Source organism: Lepidochelys kempii, chromosome 16, assembly GCF_965140285.1.
Source record: "Lepidochelys kempii isolate rLepKem1 chromosome 16, rLepKem1.hap1, whole genome shotgun sequence".
Lineage (NCBI taxonomy): Eukaryota > Metazoa > Chordata > Testudines > Cheloniidae > Lepidochelys > Lepidochelys kempii.
Window position 1 is genome coordinate 23,586,594 of NC_136395.1, and position 18,630 is coordinate 23,605,223.

At 44.3% G+C, this 18,630-nt stretch overlaps 1 protein-coding gene across 8 annotated transcripts in view; it reads right to left on the bottom strand.

Moving 5' to 3' along the window:
* Positions 1-18,630, bottom strand: part of KCNT1 (potassium sodium-activated channel subfamily T member 1) — a 169,996-nt gene that overhangs the window by 55,924 nt on the left and 95,442 nt on the right. For all 8 annotated transcript variants that reach the window (XM_078849050.1, XM_078849049.1, XM_073314260.2 and 5 more), the window contains 7 exons: positions 16,273-16,372; positions 9,168-9,227; positions 8,041-8,089; positions 6,859-6,918; positions 3,157-3,231; positions 2,004-2,087; positions 671-765 (listed from right to left, as the gene is read on the bottom strand). In XM_078849050.1, coding sequence (XP_078705176.1) covers positions 671-765; positions 2,004-2,087; positions 3,157-3,231; positions 6,859-6,918; positions 8,041-8,089; positions 9,168-9,227; positions 16,273-16,372 — 523 coding nt within the window. The remainder of the gene's footprint in view (positions 1-670; positions 766-2,003; positions 2,088-3,156; positions 3,232-6,858; positions 6,919-8,040; positions 8,090-9,167; positions 9,228-16,272; positions 16,373-18,630) is intronic.

The window sequence follows — 18,630 nt, forward strand, 5'->3', positions numbered from 1 at the left end:
GAAGAGCACTTGGCCTCAGATCATATCCACAGGGAACAGCAGTGTAATTGGTCTATCGTGTATCTTGCCACATGTCATCATCCGAGGGGCCATACTTCAAAGAGTGATTGAAAAACACTCTCTACTGGGCTGACTTGGTTGTGTTACAACAAAAAAACAAAACAAAAAACACCCACAACACATCATGCATCCAACAGAGGGTTTTTATTTTCTTAAGTCACATTCCTATGACATGACTGAGTCTGTTTGTCTCATTGCACGTTGGGCTGGAGCTTCATGTCAAATGGGTAGGAAACTCACAGCCTGCTAAGCAGCCTCCCTACACAACTTTCTGCTCCAGAAAGCTGGGCAACCTGCAGCCGGAAGAGGCTCTAACATGATTTTTCCTGCCACAGCAACAGGATAAAAGTAAGTGACACTCACAGAATAAAGTTCGGCCTATCACATTTCAGACCACCACAGTCTACCACCCTCTGTTAGGGCCCGAGTCACGCACATGACTCCTCACTGAGTAAAATGCTAAGCCCATACGTAAGCCTTTGCAGGATCAAGGCCTTAGCCTTTCCCTCCATCTATTTAATCACTGTCTTATGTCACATTATTTATTTCATGAATGAATGTGGCACGCAGCCAGGTCAAGGGTTTAGAAAAACCAAACAAAACTCCTTACCCTGTGAAAACAAGACACAGCAGGGTGCAAATCAGAATCAGCACCTGATTGAACATGGCGGATTGCGTTCTCTGTATCGCTCGGTGCAGGTCATTCTGAAAAAAGGAGAAGTCACACTTGGTGGACGACTAGGATAAATACTTGGATGCAAACCTGCCCCTCCATTACACCTTTGCAACCTTGCTGACTTCCAAAGGGTTGTGAAGGAAGCAAGTCAGGCCAGAATCTGTCCCTTTTAAAAAAGTATCACATGCATTTCTGTAAGGAATAAGTACTGGCCTATTCTGTCCCCAAATCTGAGACACTGCAGAGTGCAGCTCTGAAAATGGCATTGTGAGGCATCACTTCTGAATGCAGCCAAGTTGCGGGGGGGGGGGGGGGGAGAGGGCCAAGTCACAGGTAAGGGCATTAGTGCAAGGGATGGTGCGGAAGAGACCAATGATGAAGAGGATCTAGTGACAGAGACTGGAGCGATCCTGTGCATGGAAGGTGAGGAGGAGGCAGTTAAGGCCTGGAGGTAGCAAGCCTGGGTCATGAGGAGGATGTAGAGATGACAGATGGAGGGAAATGGGAAGATAAATGGGAAAAGCCGTTTCTGTCCTGTTGTAACATTGCAAGCTCTTCGGGGCAGGGACTGTCTACGGGTCTGTGTTTGTACAATGCCTAGCACAGTGGGGCTGAATTCTTGGTTGGCCCTTATGCACAGCCATAATAAACATGAAATAAACAAAAATATAACTAACTAATAATAATAAATAATGCACAGAGAATTGTGCCACATGGCTAAGAGCCAGTTTCAAAGTACCCATTAACATGCAATTTAGAAGCATTCTGTGAACACAGTCTTAAGAATTCATCTGTAGTCCCCATGGGCAGAGCTTTCAGAAGGATTCAGATCTCCCGTAGAACTCAAATCCCATTTAGGGACCTCAGTAAGTGGCCAGATTTTCAGAAAAGTTTCTAAATCTGGTACTAAGGGTCACAATGGGAGCTATTGGGTGCCAGGGTCTTTTAAGCATTTGGCCCCAGTTGTGGGTTCTGTGCACTTGAAAATCTGGCCCTAAGTGTAAATTTGAGTCACCCTCTTGGCAGCATAATCCACAGGACAATAGGTCCTAGAGCACATCAGAGCCCGCTACCTCTTGATTTAAGGTAGCAAGTGGAGAGCATCAAGATACTCTCCAAAGATGGGGCATGGTTAAGGACGTCTGAAATTTACAGTTTCTCTCTCAATATTAGTGTAAAACAAGCATCCAGAAAGCAACAGTAAGGAGACTGCCAGGCTACTCTTCTGGTTACACTGGAAGGGAGCGGGTGATCTTTGGCTACTCACTATCATGTTTTCCAGGGCGTACTTGGCCAGCCAGCAGTTCAGAAAAACTGGAATAAACAAATTCCGTAAAGGGGACCAGAATATCTAGAAAACAATAGTTATTTGCGGGTTTACTTGAAAAACACTCACAAAAATCAATGCTCCTTTATTAAATAAGTCATTAACAGTCAATTAGCAGCCCTACTCCTAAGAATCTAAATTCCAAAGTTTTGGCAGAGGAATAGATGAGGATAATTGGCCTCAAAGGAGTACAGAAACTGCCTGTTACAAAGGTAGGGTCAGAGCCTCAACTGGCCAGAAGCTGGGAATGGGTGACAGGGGATGATCACTTGATGATTACCTGTTGTGTTCATTTTCTCCGAAGCACCTGGCATTGGCCCCTGGCGGAAGACAGGACACTGGGCTAGATGGAACATTGGTCTGACCCAGTATGGCCGTTCCTCTGTTGGTGCAAGTTGGCATAACACTACTGATTTCAATGGAACTACATTGATTCACATCAGTTCAAGTTCCAGACCTTAGAATAGAGCTTTCGTGATCTGCCCCAAGTCGCTGTAGCCGTGACTATACTAGCCAACTGCATGGCTATAATTGAGCAGTATTGCAAACTTGGGGAGATGCAAACACCTGAGACTGGCTGTGCTACATCTTCCAAAGTTGCTGACAGTGGTGGAGCTGAATTATGGCTACCAAGTTTGGCCATGATCCTGCAGTGAGCTCCCTACTGGGACAGGGGTCTTGATTACATCTGCCAGTATCTGAGTAGGTCACAAACAATGCGGTCTCAGGGCTGATGGCAGGCAGACCATCTTCCATACAATCCTAGAGAGTTATGCAACATGTTCACAACCAACCATGGAACCAGGAGAAATGCAGCCAGTCCTGGGTTCTGACATGGAAATGAAACCAGCTGAATTTCATGAAAAGCATTTTGAACCCATCAAGAAACTGGAAAATGTAAACAAAAATGAACATTCTCCACAGAAAGTCATTTGTTACTGAAAAAAAGATTTGGAGGAGAGGACTTGACCTGCTCTTAACATTTCCTGTCATTGGACAGATGCCCATTAATCATGGTTTCATAATGAAAACTTTGTAGCATAGCATTTATTGAAATGTGATTGGTTTAAAAATGTCAAGAGCAAACACTTACTGTGATTATAAAGGGCACCGTGTTGATCATTTCAAGGATGAATGAAATACGAAAAATCTGCTCCCAGATGTTTCCCTGCAGAATGAAAAAAAATTAATCGTTTAATTAAATAATCCCAGAAGAATACTGAAAAGGACAATTTAAAAGGTTCCGATTTGGGTCATTTCCAGTTGTTATGATGTTGTAGCAGCCAGGAGAATGCTGGGTATTTCACGGCAGGCAGAAGCAGCCCTGGTCCTTTTCCCAAAGAACTTATGATCTACATTTTAGATAAGACATGAGGAGCAAGCAGGAAGGTGATGAGATGTGGGAGGTCAGTGGATTATTTCTGAGTGAAGTTTAGTTTATGACACAGTCAGCAAAGACCATTAGGCTATCGCCTCCTTGAAGCAGGACCGTGTCATATTCTGCCAGAACACTGTCGGCACTCACACTGCAACCACGGAAAGGGTGCTAGAAAGAAGAGCAGGAGAACAAAGGGCCAGTGCACTGGCCTTTGACCTTGAATGGAGCAAGTTCTAACCCCGTTTAGAGGCCTCTGGATTTCCAGGGAACCATTCTGCTTTCAGGAGCAATTTTCCCAGCTCTCTGTCTTTTTCAAGGTAACTAGAGCTTTTTAAAAGCCTCCCTAGGGTTGTCCTCCCTCTGTTGCCCTCTGGGGTGGGTGGAGCAATCAAAAAGAATGGGAGACATCTGTTTACAACAGAGCTCTGTTCTGACGAACCATTGTATCCTGCTCACTACCAAGCGTTGAATTCTAACTTGGGAGGCCCCTGATTGTGGACAGACAAGCTTTCCCGGGACTCCTCGGTGTTCTGTTTTAGAGACACTCCAGATTCTCTTTGAGAAGGAGTAAAATGAGAGCACTTCTAGGGTTTTTCCTGGCTGGCCATAGGCAATTTTATACGGATATCTCTTTGGATTCCCCCTATTCCAAAATATTCTGGGCTCTGTGCATCTTTCCTTCATCCAGGTGGGTGCATCGGCAAGAGTCAATGAAGGGCTTAGGTAGGACATGAAATCAAATGTGAGCAAGGGAAAACTCCCTTTCTGCCCAGCTACTGGAATATATTTACTTGAACTTGTGATGCCTCAGAGAAAGATATACAAGAAAAGACAAATAGCCTCTATATTGTCTGAACAATTCCCACAACAGAGGCGAGAAGAGAATTTCTAGGCCTGATTCCCTCTTGCCTCATTTACATTAGCCCAAAGCGGTTGCAAAATGCCACCAAAAATCAATGTCTTGCACCCGCTTTGAACTAGTGGAAGTGATGCACAAAGGGTCAGCAATGGAGAATCAGGCCGCTCCTGTCTCCCTCTCTCTGCAGCCAGTTTGCAGAGCCTTCCCGCCAGACACAAGACTGTAGAACCATCTGATTAAAGCGACAGGATTTTAGGGATCAGCTCATCTGCCTACAAGCCTGAGGATGAGAGAGGGCATCCAATGTGCTGCAAACCTTATTGAAAACCCAGATTGGGTTCCCTCTAAAGGACCCATGGCTGAAAAGGCCAGCGCTGATATACCCATCTACACACAGCATGACGAAGCTGCCCAGAAAAATATCACAGGCTAGAAAGATCAAAAGAAAAATGCTCCAGAGGACTCTGAGATGACTGTTATTGAGGCCTTCTTTCTCTGAGGGTAGGAGGAGCCAGAGTGACAGTCCTGTAGGTAGAAGTCTTCTCCTCCTCCACAGAAGAGATGAAGCAAGGAACGGCCCCCACCATGCTGCCCCCAACCCCAGCTGGTCGGAGAACCGCGATGGCTAAGAGGGTATTTCTATCTCAGTGGCTTCTAAGCTGAGGCTGCCACAAAAGGTGGTGGTTATGAGACGGTGCGAAACCAAATGACTCCGCCATTGCACACACCTGACCGGTAGCGCCCGAGGAGACTGGGGGAGAAAGGAAGAATGAAGGTCAATCAACAAAACGAAAAGAAAATCCATGTTGTTTGAAACGTGCCCCATTTGTGCTAGTCTGGAGATGCCTTTGTGGGAAATCTCAGTAAATGATGCAGAGCATAATCCGTCTGCCTGGGCTGTAATGAGAATAGCGGTGAACAGCTATGCCGATGTGCAGAAAACTGGTCCAAGGGGGTTTCAGGCACCTGGCAGAAGGGAGATAAAATAGCTGTTATGAATCTAATAGCTCTGTGGCAAAAGCGGAATTTACAGGCTCAGCCTCACTTCTGAAGGCAAGGAAGATTTAACATCGCAGCTGAGCTCCTGTCACAGGCCAGCTGGCCCTTTATGGGGAGCTAGGCTCAGTCTCGCCTTTGAGGGCTAAGCTACCCACCCGCAGCTGACCCTGACTGGCTGGGATCAGGTGGCTGTTTGGTTATCAGACCCAGCTGGGAAGGAGCCAGGTGATTTCCATACAGGTCTGAGAAAGCTCAGCTGGCGAGACAGCTGCAGGAGGGAGGTTGCCTCCAGGATCTAGCCCTGAAGGGAGAGGGTGTCAGGAGAGAAGGAGGCTCCTGAAGAAGGCCAAGCCCCAGGAAGCTGGCACGGAGGAAGACTGGGAATAAGGATCCAGACTGGGGGGAAGGACTTTGAGGGCGGGGGGAGCCCTGAGGTCAGTGGCTCGGGTAGGGGCTGGGTCCAAAGGGACAGAGCTCTGTGAGACAGCAGAGTGAAAGGTCACCCAGGAGAGTGGAAGGCCCTTTCATTTCCTTTGTTAAGTCCCTTTCCAGGGCTGAGCGGGACAGCTGCCGGACAAAGCCTCCCGAAGGGAAGCTAGACCGGACACCAGGGCGTGCTGTGGGGGCTGACTCTGCCACAGTCCCTTTTACAAAGGTCCGTCCATTGGGAACCACTTCTTCCCAGATCTTCCACCCATTTTGGACCATGTCGATGGTTGTGGCTAGACTCCCCAGAAGCTGGGCATGGAAGACAGGGGACGATCACCCCATGAGTGCCCTGTTCTGTACACTCCCCCTGAAGCTCAGGGATGGGCCACTGTCGGAGACAGGATCCTGGACAAGATGGGCCATGGACTGTCCCCACATGGCAGCTCTTATGTTCTCATGTACTCCACCGAGCACTCACACTGCTCAGTCCTACAAGGGGCAGCACACTCTGGCCTGAAGAAAGCATGGGATTGAAGTCAGTGAGACTCCTTGTGAGCTTAAAGGCAGTCACTTGCTTCCAGGCTTTGCTGGTGAACTACTGACTTGGAGTATTCAGCACCAGACAGGATCAATCCCTGTGACAGGACTCAGCAAGAGAGCTGCTTGGAGGTGTCAGGGGCCAAATGCTGGTAAGCATCTTTTATTTGCTGTATGAAACAAATTGACTTTCCTTCTCTTGCAGGAATATTTCCCTTGTGTGCCTACCGAAGAGTGTTTGTTTCAATTCAGCGAGCTCAGTGATGGGTGAGAGCTAGGAGACTTTCATGCGCATTAGAGATGAGATTCAAGCTGCAGAATTCAGATCCAAGTTTTTAATATTCTGATATTCAATGGGTGCTTGGATCTGAGATTTGTTAGACCTATTAAAAAAAAAAAAAAGACACAGGCCATTTGCAAAATTCAGTCCAGGTTTGAATTTCAAATGCCCACAGTAAAGCTGTGTAGGGAGCGATCTGAGAAGAGCAGCTGCTGCAGAGCGAGAGGGAATGAGAAAGGAAAGACTGCCATCGATTTCAAGGAGTGTTTGATCGGGCCTTAAACTTTAAATCCATTACTTGGAGGGCTCTTACCTTGTAGCTGAGATAGATGAGAAGCATGGTCTCTAGGAAGCTGATTAAAGCTACGCTAACCTGAAAAAAATATAAAAGAATATAATTGCCTGGGTTTGAGCTGAAGCATCATCGAAGAGGTCTGAGGCTATCCAGCCACTTAAATGGTCTCGCCAACTGAACATTCCTACCTGGTTTACAAACAACGAATATGAAAGTTGCCAACCACAGAGGCTGTGGGGACTTTACTGAACCCCAGGAAAATATGGGAGTGGCACAGATTGGGGATAACAATGGGAAATCCGCCATTTCCACTTCACACTTCTTTTGTCAAACTTCAGAGATATCTGCCTGCTCTAGACAGTGCTTGTATCAGTGCAACTATGCTGGCTGGGGGGAGGGGGTGATTATTTTGATTTAACAAATAATAATTATGCTGATACAGTCCCTAGTGTGGAGGCAATTATACCGATACGGCTTATTCCCTTTATACCCATAGAACTGCATCCACACAAGGACCTGTGCTGTTTTAACCGTACTGGTATAGATAAATCAGTGCCACTTCAGGGTTAGACAAATCCGTGGGCTGAAATCCTAGCCCCAAGGATGACAAGAGGAGTTTTACTATCGAGTTTAATGGAGATAGGAGTTTACCTTTTTTAAAAAATTCATCACAGGGAAATTTTTCACCAATAAAATAACTCAGAGTAAAAATAGCCAAACACGTTGGACCCATGAAGCCTTCCCTTCCCCCAGCCGAGAACATCTAAAGATCAGAGATAAAAAGACTGGGGCAGTACGGGAGGGGGGGGGGGATGAACCTTCTCCGAGGTCCTTGATCCCCTGAACCTTATTTGGCTCACTGTAGACCCACATAATCCCAGGCTCTATTGAGCCAGGAGAGTAGAGCTGTGCAAAAAACTCACGGTTTTATCTTCACAAACATTTGCATAAACAGACTCTTATCTTTTCCATCGGCATTTGTAAGTTTCACCTAGGGTCATCTAGCTGCTCACAGCAGAAAAACAATCTATTTCCACTCACCAGTGTCCTCTGTTTATCAGTCTTCAAGGATTTGTTCCAGGAAGAAAGATGCAGAGAGAAACACGGATGACATAAAACAAACCTAGCACAAAATAAATACTGTACGCCTTTTGTGTGATGGATTTTCTGTGACAGCGCCTTAGAGGTTCAGTCACTTACCTGTATTGCCCATAATGGCATTTTTCTATCCACCCATAAGATTGGAGCCCTATAAAAAAAATTCACAGTGGTCCTAAATTGGAATCTGTTCTAAACAAGCCATTCAATGTTTTACCCAACAGGTGTGAAGTCAACATTTACTGATCTATATCTTTAACAAATTCATTATTATTATTCAAAAATGCAAAGTCTGCATCCAGATCTGAATTTCCTCAGAATCATGGGGCTTTAACCCTAGAGTGTGGTTCAGGCCCAGCTAATTCTGTGTCATTCCCTTTTGCAAAACTTCAGTAATAAAACTGTAAACCTGGTGAGACTCACTTCTAGAAATCCCAAACTTAGGCCAGATACATGAATGTGGGATGAGTTTTTGGTGAACCTGAACCAGTGGATGGATTCAGTTGAAAATCATCTAGAACTAAGCAGTTTAAGAGTGAATTCGGGTTTTGAATGAGTTGAATAACTCCTGCAAATTTCAGAGACTCAGGGTGCAAAGGGAATCAAACTGGAGAAGATTGAAGAACCCTCAACTGTAAGTCTTGACATTCACAAAGCTCTGGAACAGAATGTCTGGTGAACTAAATTAGGCTCAGCCACCTAAAACCCTGCATGTTCCAGTAGGAAAGACTGACAGGATCCATTAGCTGGAACCATCAACTGTTCTCACTCCAGGACAACTTTGTCTATTAGACTTGTTTTGCAGAAACTAGACAGAATTTGAACTGCAAACCTGGGTATTAAACCTCTCACCGGCTACGTGCTGGTTCTGACCCTGGACAACACAAACTCGCTTGAGGTGAAATTAATCTCCCATGCACATCCAGTCCTACCCTTGCAAGCAAGAGTGAGCGTGCTGAATTGTATGAGAGTTTTGTTAAACAGATTACTGAGAATACCCTCTGCATGGAGAATTACTCATTTCCAAAAGCAGAACAGTGGATGCTTTTCTAACTGTGCATCTCAATCCCTCTGTTACTGAGATTCATATTCTCTCTCTTCCTTTGTCAGCTGCATCACTATGGACAACCAGTGGCTACAGGTAGCCACAAACATCAGAAATTCATATTACCAGGTTCCCCATCAACTAGTTAGAGTGGAGCAGGATTTAAGTGCTATTAGCAACTTACCAGTTTATTTCTGTAGACGACTGGTTGAAGGTTGAGTAATTCTGCTTTTCGCATCCCCAGCTAAGACAAGAGAAACACAAACTAAGAGGGAGACAATCAGTATGATGCAACAGACCAGCCCAAGGGGCCAGTGAGAGAGAAAGAACACTCCAAGTCAGAGCCTGCCTCTCAACTTCATGAAAGTGACGCAGGTTGATACCAAAGCCATTGTTCCCAAAAGGAGAAAGAGCCTGGAAGCTGCAGAAACGAACTTGGTTGTCGGTGCTGGCTGTGCTTTCAGCTGACGTAATACAGCACAGTCTAGTAATAATAGTAATACCCAGCAATTAGAGTGGTTTTAATCCAGGAGGCCAGAGCCCATTGACTTCACTGAGAGTTGCAGACACTGCACCTATAAAGACCAGCCCCCAGGTGTGGCTAAAGCAGGCAGTTTTGCTGTATCACTCTGGCAGGCTAAAATCAGTCAGTCAATAAAAGCCAACCAACCCCATTTGTTCTAGAGGTCTTTTACCTGAAGTTAAAAGCTCATCCACTAATTCAAATTCTGACCAGTAGCACTAAAACTAACCCTCTGCTCCCAGCTCTCCAGAACAGTTAACCAAGAGCTAAGTTCAAGGGCCGCCACGATGCTAATGAGTGGAAACGGAAATGAATGCGAGTCATTAATTATTCTGTTTGGCACAATGCAGAGTGACGATACTGCACAACCAGGAAACACAAGCGTGGGTGCCGGGTAGCATGGCTCTTCACAATTAAGCATCCTGGACAAGTGGGTTGGGTTGGGTGCGGAGGGAAGACGACTGCAAAGCAACAATGCATGTTTCAGATGGTACCAAATTGGTCTGCACAAGTCTGGAAAGATAAGGTCGCCAAATGGGAAAAGGACTCTGGTATTGATGCTCAAAGTGAGCTACTGACTTACCAAGAGGAATGTTGGCCCAGTAGTTCAGTCACTAGCCGTGCCCATGGGAGAACCAGGTTCAAGTCCCTGCTCTGCCACAGATTTCTTGTGTGACCTTGGGCAACTCACTTGAGTCTCTCTGTGCCTCAGTTCCCCATCTCTACAATGGGGATAATAGCCCTGCCCTACCTGGCAAGGAGGGTGTAAGGCTAAATACACAGAAGATTGAGAAGTGCTTAGATACTACAGGAGAGAGGGTACATAATATAGAAAGACCATTGGAACGCACTTTAAACAAATTTCTCCTGGGGCAAGTCCCATCTAAACCTTGGGCTTTCCTGCATAAAAGCGCCAACGGCTAAAGTTAATTACAAATGTATTTTCTGTTGTTGGAACCCCAGGTCTAGCAGAAGCTAGGCTCATTAATCAGCTAGGTCTTTTATTACTGTTGGACCATCGCCTTGTATTTGTAAAACGTTAAACACGCCAAGCAAGATGCCTTAAGGTGCAAGACACTGATGAACCTCTCTGATGAAGTAGGTTATTTCTGAGGATATTGTTCCTTTTATTATTCTAATGGGGACTTAAAAGACTAGCTAAAAATTTAAAGTACAAGGTTAGGTTGAATAACATTAAAAACTGAAGTCAGAGATAAGTGGGTATAAGGTAAATTTCTTGGATTTGAAGTGCATTGCACTAAGTCTATTTGACATAGTTAAAAGTTTTCAGCAAAACTGAAATGTCTCCTGGAAACGTACTGATTTTGACTCAGCTGTCATTGGGAAAGCAAGCAAGAGCCCCCCCTGAGTAGCCAACAGACCAACAGTTGGGGCACTCACCTAGCATATGAAAGACTGAGCTTGAAGACCCTCCTCTACCTGATTCAGCATAGTAATATGACCCTGGGCTAGAGAGTCCATTTTTCATGTTTATTTATGAAATATTTCAAAAGGTCTCACTTTTGTTCCAATGAGAAATGAAAACAAATGTCAAAACCACAATTTTTTTTGCAAAATGGAATATTGTTCTCCAGCCAGCCCTAGAAAATACCTCCCAAATGCCATTGTCAGCAACACAATAGTAAGGAATCTAGTATCAATGTCCTCCTGTGACATGTCCGCATCTCTAAATATAAAAGCCCTTCATCTCAAACTATGCCATGGGCGGAGTTCTGGAAATAAACATCAATTCATCTGTAAAGCAACAACACCTAGAGAAACATTTAATCAAGCCAGCATCTGTCTGTCACCACCCTCTACATCCAAAACCAATCACCACCTGCCTTGCATCACAGCTTCTTGGGACATTCCTCCCCATGCCCAGAAAAGTCTAACACCAATATTTTCAACCAAGCTACATTTCAATGATGTGCTCTGATGCCTTCTGAAATATACTCATTGCGGTAGATCCTCAGTTGACATAAATTGTCATAGTTCCACCGATGTCCATGAAGCTGAGGTGCTGCCCCTCTATATACAAAGCTCTTTAAACTTCTTCCTGTTGCAGAGGACAGATGTGTCTTTCAACAAGAATTCAGTATTGTTATTTGGTGAGATGCATCCTAAAAAGGTCAGAAGAATTTTAAACGGCCAACAACTTTTGATAGCAATTTATTTTATAAATAATAAAGTAGATGGGTCCAAACTGACTATACAAGAATGAAAGAGTCTTTTGGGTCTTCACTGAAATTCACCCCTGCACATTTTAGGGCATCCTTAGAAACCCCTGAGGGTGGGAGGTGAGTGAGTGGCAGGTGTGATTTCCCCTCTGGGCTCATGTTATTTCTGTTATATAATTATGCTGAGGAATGTCATGAGATAAAATTTTCAGAAGTGACTAACTCTCACTGATGCTTAAATCCCATTGAAAGTTAGTGGGACTTTGGGGCCTAAGTCACAGAAGTATTTTTTAAAATGTTACCCATGGCGACTAAGGGAACGATCAGCAAATCATTAACATGGGCACTGAAACAAATCACAGATCTACTCTCCACTGCCACTGATCCAAAATAAGTTGGCAGAGTAAGGGGGAGCTCAGAGCACCATACCAATGTTCCCCACTGATGGCTGTTATCACTGTAAAATGCAGCATAGCAGAAGATGCCTCTAAATTAATAAACAGGAGATCGCAATAGAGCCCAAGCCATTGAACTTGCATTTCTAGGACAAACCAGCTGCTCCCCAGAACAACTAGCCAGGTAGACAGCAGTGAAAGGCACACACAGAGTATTGAAGCCATGCACTATTACCATGGGAGGATGCAGCCATGCTGACCAACATTTATTGCACACATACTGCACCCCACCACCACAAGGCTGAAGCCTCTCTCCGGACTGGAAAGGAGTTTTGCTGCAAGCAGTCTGGGAAATTGAATGCAAGAATTCAGCCTCTTTCACTGAGTTTTGGTACGTTAAGCCTCACCCCAGTTAATATTCACTCTTCATGCCAGTGGAGGCCTAAAGGTGTTAAGATACCCTTAGATAATGCAAATATATCTGACAATAAAATGCCTCTTTTAAAATCACATTTTGGCATGGACAAACAGAAGGAACTGTATCCACCTAGAAAGAGTGAGAGCATCTTAAAAGGCCAGGTTCTCTATCTGGCTGGGTTTTCACAGGCAAGAGAAGTTGGGATTCATTTTACTCAGAGACATGTGGAGACATTCTCCTTCTTCCAAGAGTCAATTGATTTGCCAGCTTCCTAAGAGAACTGGCCTGATATCAAATCCCCCAGCAACCCAGATGGTGAAATACTGTCAAAAATAAGAGGTATGGTCCAAACATAGGATGTGAATCCAGGAACTTCAGAGTTCTAGTTCTGGCTCCGACATGGACTCTGGTCACTTCACTTTCTGCCTACTCACCTCCTTCACAACAGTTGAGGGATAGGACAGAAGATGGAAAAGTTCTGTGGTAGTGCTAAGTGTCAGGTGTTTCTCCTTTCCCTGCCTTCACACCCAGATAAGTAGCCTGCAGCCTTGGCAAACAGAAGAATCAAAATGCTAATTGACTTCATTCTGTGCTGGGAGAAATTATATACAGATAAAAGGCAAAAAAGGGACACCCGCAAAGAAGACACACATTCAAATACTGGGCAAAGCTGACAAATCTAATCATCTGTCAGTTCAGCTCTTGAAATGACAACACTGATCTCCTCCCAAAAAGACCTAAACAGGATTTAGGGTAAGTGCCTTCAAGGATGTCAACATATAGAAAACGTTTGCAGGCTACGCTGAAGGCTTGAGCATTTGTCCCATGTCTGAAGGCAATTTGACCTGTGAGTCTGCAGCAAGGTAGTCAAGTAATTTTTAAAGCTACAGATGAAAGGGACCCACACTTAGAATATTGTTATTGGCATTGCTAAACTAAAACAGTAAGAAGAAAGTCACAAAGCACTGAACCCCTACACCCCACCTGAAATACATGAAGTAGCATCACTCAAGAGCTGGATACAAAGTAGAGCTGGTCAGAAAATGGAGGGAAGCCCATGGAAAATGCAGAGGTGTCCGTGAATAAATAGAAATCTGAAGTATTTTGATTCTGAAATACCACCATGGTGCCTCATGGGAGTTGCAGTTTCATGGTCCCATTCTCTTCTACAGGCTGAGTTCTCTGGTCAACATCCACCTCCCATGATGCACCATGGGGTCTCCTCTTTTGGGGAGTAGATCTTTTGGGGTAATGCATCACAACAGTCATGTGAACGAAGTCATATACAGGTTGGAGTTCTGTTCCTGGCATTTCTCCTAAAGTTGATGAGCTGCAAACACCATGTCTATGGTCTCACGTCTTCTCTTGAAGCCACACACTCTCAGGTAAGAGCCCTTGTTCAATATGTTGCACAAGGCAATTCAGCAGAATTCTGGCAAGAGTTTTGCCAGCTACTGATAACAAGGAGATGCCCCAATAGTTGTTGCAGGATTATCTGTTGCCTTCCACTTGTACAAGTGGACAATGGATGCATCCTTGTACTCCTAGGGTATAGTTTCATTGATTGAAAAAATTCAGTCAGCTTCAGAACCATGTGTGAGCCTCTGGACGTGTAGACTTCTGCCCATATAGCATCTGCTCCTGGTGCTTTACCATTTGACAGCAGGTCAATCGCTTTCACAGTTTCAGTCAGCGATGGGGGATCAGCAAGAGAGATTTTGATATTGATCTGCAGCAGTCGATCAATTGCCTCCTCATTAATAGATGATTGAGGATTGGGGATCTTGTTAAAGTGTTCTGCCCACCTTTGCAGCATCTTTTCTTTGTCAGTGAGCAGTGTGGTGCCATCGGCACTCAGTATTGGAGATGTACAACTCAAATGAGACTTGTTTCAACTTTTTGATTAAATTTACCAAAACATGTTGCTGTTTTTCAGCCAGCTTGTAGGGCAATCTCCATTTCTGAAACTCAGATGAAAATTTTTCCCAGAGCATTTGGAAAATTGTCTGTGAAAATGTTTCTAAATTTCTCTACCAGCTTTATTTTCCAGTGGGTTGTCCAGGGCTAGTGAACATACAGATTATTATATCATAGAGTTTCAAACAATGAAGCAAGACAAGACCACTTGAAGCATCCACCCTTCATCTTTGCTGTAGTACTAAAATAATTTTCACTATTGCGTCTCCTATTAACCATCTGCAAGGATGGTGACCTGACAGCTAATTGACAAAGTAACACGGTACGCAGGTATCCATAGACACACACAAGAGTTATTTCCCACTGCACAGAGTTCTGTTTGAGACAGTTCTTTATCTTTAGTTGTAAAGCTCACAGCTTTATTTTTCATCTCAGTGCATCACAGACATTTTGGCAGTTCTGATAAGATGACGGAGAGGTGATTTTGTCAAACTATATCAGAAGCATCTAAATGGATTTCAGACAGAACTTCTAGGGGCTCTGGGAAATCAATAGTGCTTCTGAGACTCGGTTTGAAACATTGGCTTACCAAAGGGGCCTCCTGGGATGCGCAATGGCAGCTCTATTGCAAAATCCATTTAGACTAATCGTTCTGTGTTAGTTCAGTTAGACGAACATGTGGAAACGGATCATTTTATGGACTGTGGTCCCAATGCCCAGCCCAACCCTCCAACACAACCACCACCAGCCCCTTCTAGCCCTTCTGCTTTCCCCATGGCATTCTTTGGGACCCATCACTGTCAACAGTAGTATAAGGATAACAAATGTACACTAAAAAATATGCCACAACTTCTGAGAGTTTCAGCGATCCCATAAAAGGCCTAAACAAAATACCCTGCTTTGTTCCCTCTGCAGTTTATGCTAATAATAATAATTGGTTTTAGGAATTCTCAATTCTATCAGACAAATTTGTTAAATTAACTGATTAAAAATGAAGAAAAAACAGAGCAGGAAGAATTAGCAATATTTTGAAATAATGTTTACAATAGGCAGGGAAAAGACAGAAGGTGATAATATCACTCCTCACATATCACTGCTCATTGAATTGTTGTGGGACTCAACCAAGGTGGAGGAACGTGAAATGTTCCTGTTTATGTTCACTACCGCCCTCTAGTGGACAAAACTTGACCTGCTTATACGTATGACCAGCAGGTTCCCGTTGATCAACAAGCTAGCAAAGTTTGAAGGCCTGTGATTCTGGAGCGGGACACGAGTTCAGGTTTCCCCATGCCACAGGTGTGTAACTAGCTGGTGATCGTGTCCTGTTTCCAGCCACATCACTGTACCTCAAATTTAAGTTAGCATTCAAGCGTCCAAATGGAAAGGGAGTGAAATAAGTTATCAGATAAGATGAATAGCAACTCAGAAGAGAACACACAACGTGGCTGGAGAAGCAGCACTCTTCACCTTGTAAGAGGAAAAGAAGCAAAAGCAGATGCACGGCTATTGCCCACAGAAATCTCCTCGCCTCTGGATAGAAACCACTCCTTGAGGGGGACAGTTGGTTCGCTATGGACTATTCCCCATTGCAGCAACTAGTGAGACTCAGCACTACAGTGAGGAGAACAGAACATGAGATCCCTTTATCTGGGACTGGACTATGGTGGAACTTCTGAGGGTATCGTCACCCTCACAGCCACTTAATTGCTAGTAAACCGGCTCTAAACATGAAGTGCTGTCTGCAGACCAACAACACTGAAAGATGCTTAGAGACAATCATGATGGGAGCCTAATAAATACCTGATGATGGATTAGACAGATAAAAATCCACCTTACTGCGGCTAATAGACACTCACCATCCTATTCCCTCTGCTGGGTTGTCAAGTAGAACACGTACAATATAGAGAAGACAAGTGAGAAGCTTCAGGGAGAAGTTGAATAGCCGTATCCTTAGGCCTGCAATATAAAAGACAACAGGGTAAGAGGCTAAAAAGAAACAAACATCTTCCTCTGACTGTACTGCAGGGCTTCTGATGTATGATAGACACACAAAAAGATGCACAGTCATTCCGAGCAAAAGAGGGGGGTCATAAGAAAGTTGGAATTGCTGAATCAGACCAGCACGGCACCTAATGCAATATCTGGTCACTCACAGTGGTATTAGGTGCGGCAGAGGAAGACACAAGAAACCCTCCCACTAGGTAGTTATCAGATAACCTACTATCAGGGAAAATTCTCTCATGACTCTCATTAGTTAGAGGCCTGAAGCAAGAGGTTTTATATCCCCTTCCAAACATTTTAACCTTTATTGTTATAACTCTGATTACCCGCAATAATGTCTAATCTGGTTTTAATCACGCTTAGCTCTTGTCCTTAGTTATACCTTGTGGCAGTGTGTTCCACAGGCTGATTGTGTAACAAGTGAAAAAGGATTTCGCTTTGAGCTGATCTGAATTTTACAGCCTTTCCCTTTCAACATTCATTTTTGAAAAAGAATATCCTGACTCCTTGGTGACTATAAAATCTCTTCTGAAGTGTAACTTTGGCCCCGTTCTGCCACGAGATCCACATGCGAGATGGAGGAATTTTCACTGGGTGCAATGGGAAATCATTATTATGGGACATTTTTTGAAAAGCTGAATTCAACCAGGCATCTAATTTCACAACCACAATCAACTGCAAATGATAGCAACGTATCTAGCTAAGGAACTTATATGGCCCCCATTACCACAGTTTCTTTACCACGCCAGAATCTTAATTGGTTTCTGTATTTATCCCCACAACTCCTCTGAGAGGCAGGAAATCGTTATTATGCCCATACTACAAGTGGGGAACATGCTCAGAGAGACTAGAGTCCAGATTCACAAAGGTATTTAGGCACCTAACTCCAATTTATTTCAATGGGAGTAAGGCACCTTGATACCTTTGAGGATCTCCACCTCACAGAGTAGGGAACTGAACCCATGCCTACTGAGTCCCAAGCTAGCTTCTAACCACTGGACCATCCTTCCTGTAATGGCCTGGATCGTCTGCCTGTGTCAATGGTATAGTTCCACATTCTGGCCCTAGATGTCCGAATAGACTCCTACGTTCTGTTTGCAACCACAGTTGATTGTGCCAGGAATTGGTGATGGACACACAACTAGGGGCCACTGGATATCATTTGGCCCAAAATCTTTAGAAAACACGGTGCCCATAATGGGGAGAGGGAGAACACCGCAGCAGAGGTCCCGTTAATGTTACTGCATCCTTGGAACATCTGTTTCAATTGTATTTAAACACCTATTATCCTTTAAGCATGAGAATGAACGAACACAGTAATTTATGCTGCTTATTATAGCATGCATGGTAGGATGGGTAATGATTGCTTTTCTGGCTATTAGTAGAGCTTGCAGGAGACCAGGAATGCTGTACGAACTTTGCTCGAGGCTTGTAGGGTGCACTCCACATCCTACACAGCTTCAAATAACGAGAAGGCCAACATAAATAAACAAACAAAAAGAGTTGGCTCTTTGCAAACCCCCTCCCCCCAGTATGGAAGAAAGGGATGTGGGCTGTTGAGGTTTTTATCCCCAGAATCAGCTAGCATCCATTTAATAAGACTCATACAACCAAGCTAGGGTCCAGTCTTTGCTCATCACATGGCTCAGTGGTTTGTAGGAGGAGGAACAGAACATTCAAATTGCCACTTTATCAACTCCCTCCTCTTCACAGCCAGTTTAGCAGGCTATTACTCAAATTACCAGTGAGAAATTCAGCACATTTCCATTAAAACCCTCCTCTCCTGGGCACCCGCTCTCATGCTACACACCAGCTATTTAACAAGTATATGACCCACAGAGAACAAAAGAAAGTGTGAAATTATAAAATTAGCTACTAGAGATTCCCTGCGGGCAGCTAATGCCTTCCCTCAGCCAGAAAATAAAAGCCTGATTCTTCGAGTGGAATTAATCTGGGGAGTCAAAGAAAATAGGTGATATTTCTGAGACAGACGAGAGGAATCCATGGCCTGAAATGTTTAGAAGGGAGGGAGCAGCAGCAGCCTGGAGGTTCCTGTCCCTAGACAAGAAAATTCCGGAGGTGGAGCTCACGTAGAGTTCCAACACTGTTGGAAGTTCAATCAGGGAGCCCCAGCCCTATAAACATGCCACTATTTTTAACAAAAATAAATCCAGCTTCATGCTATATTGTATAATGATTTACAGCAGGTCAGT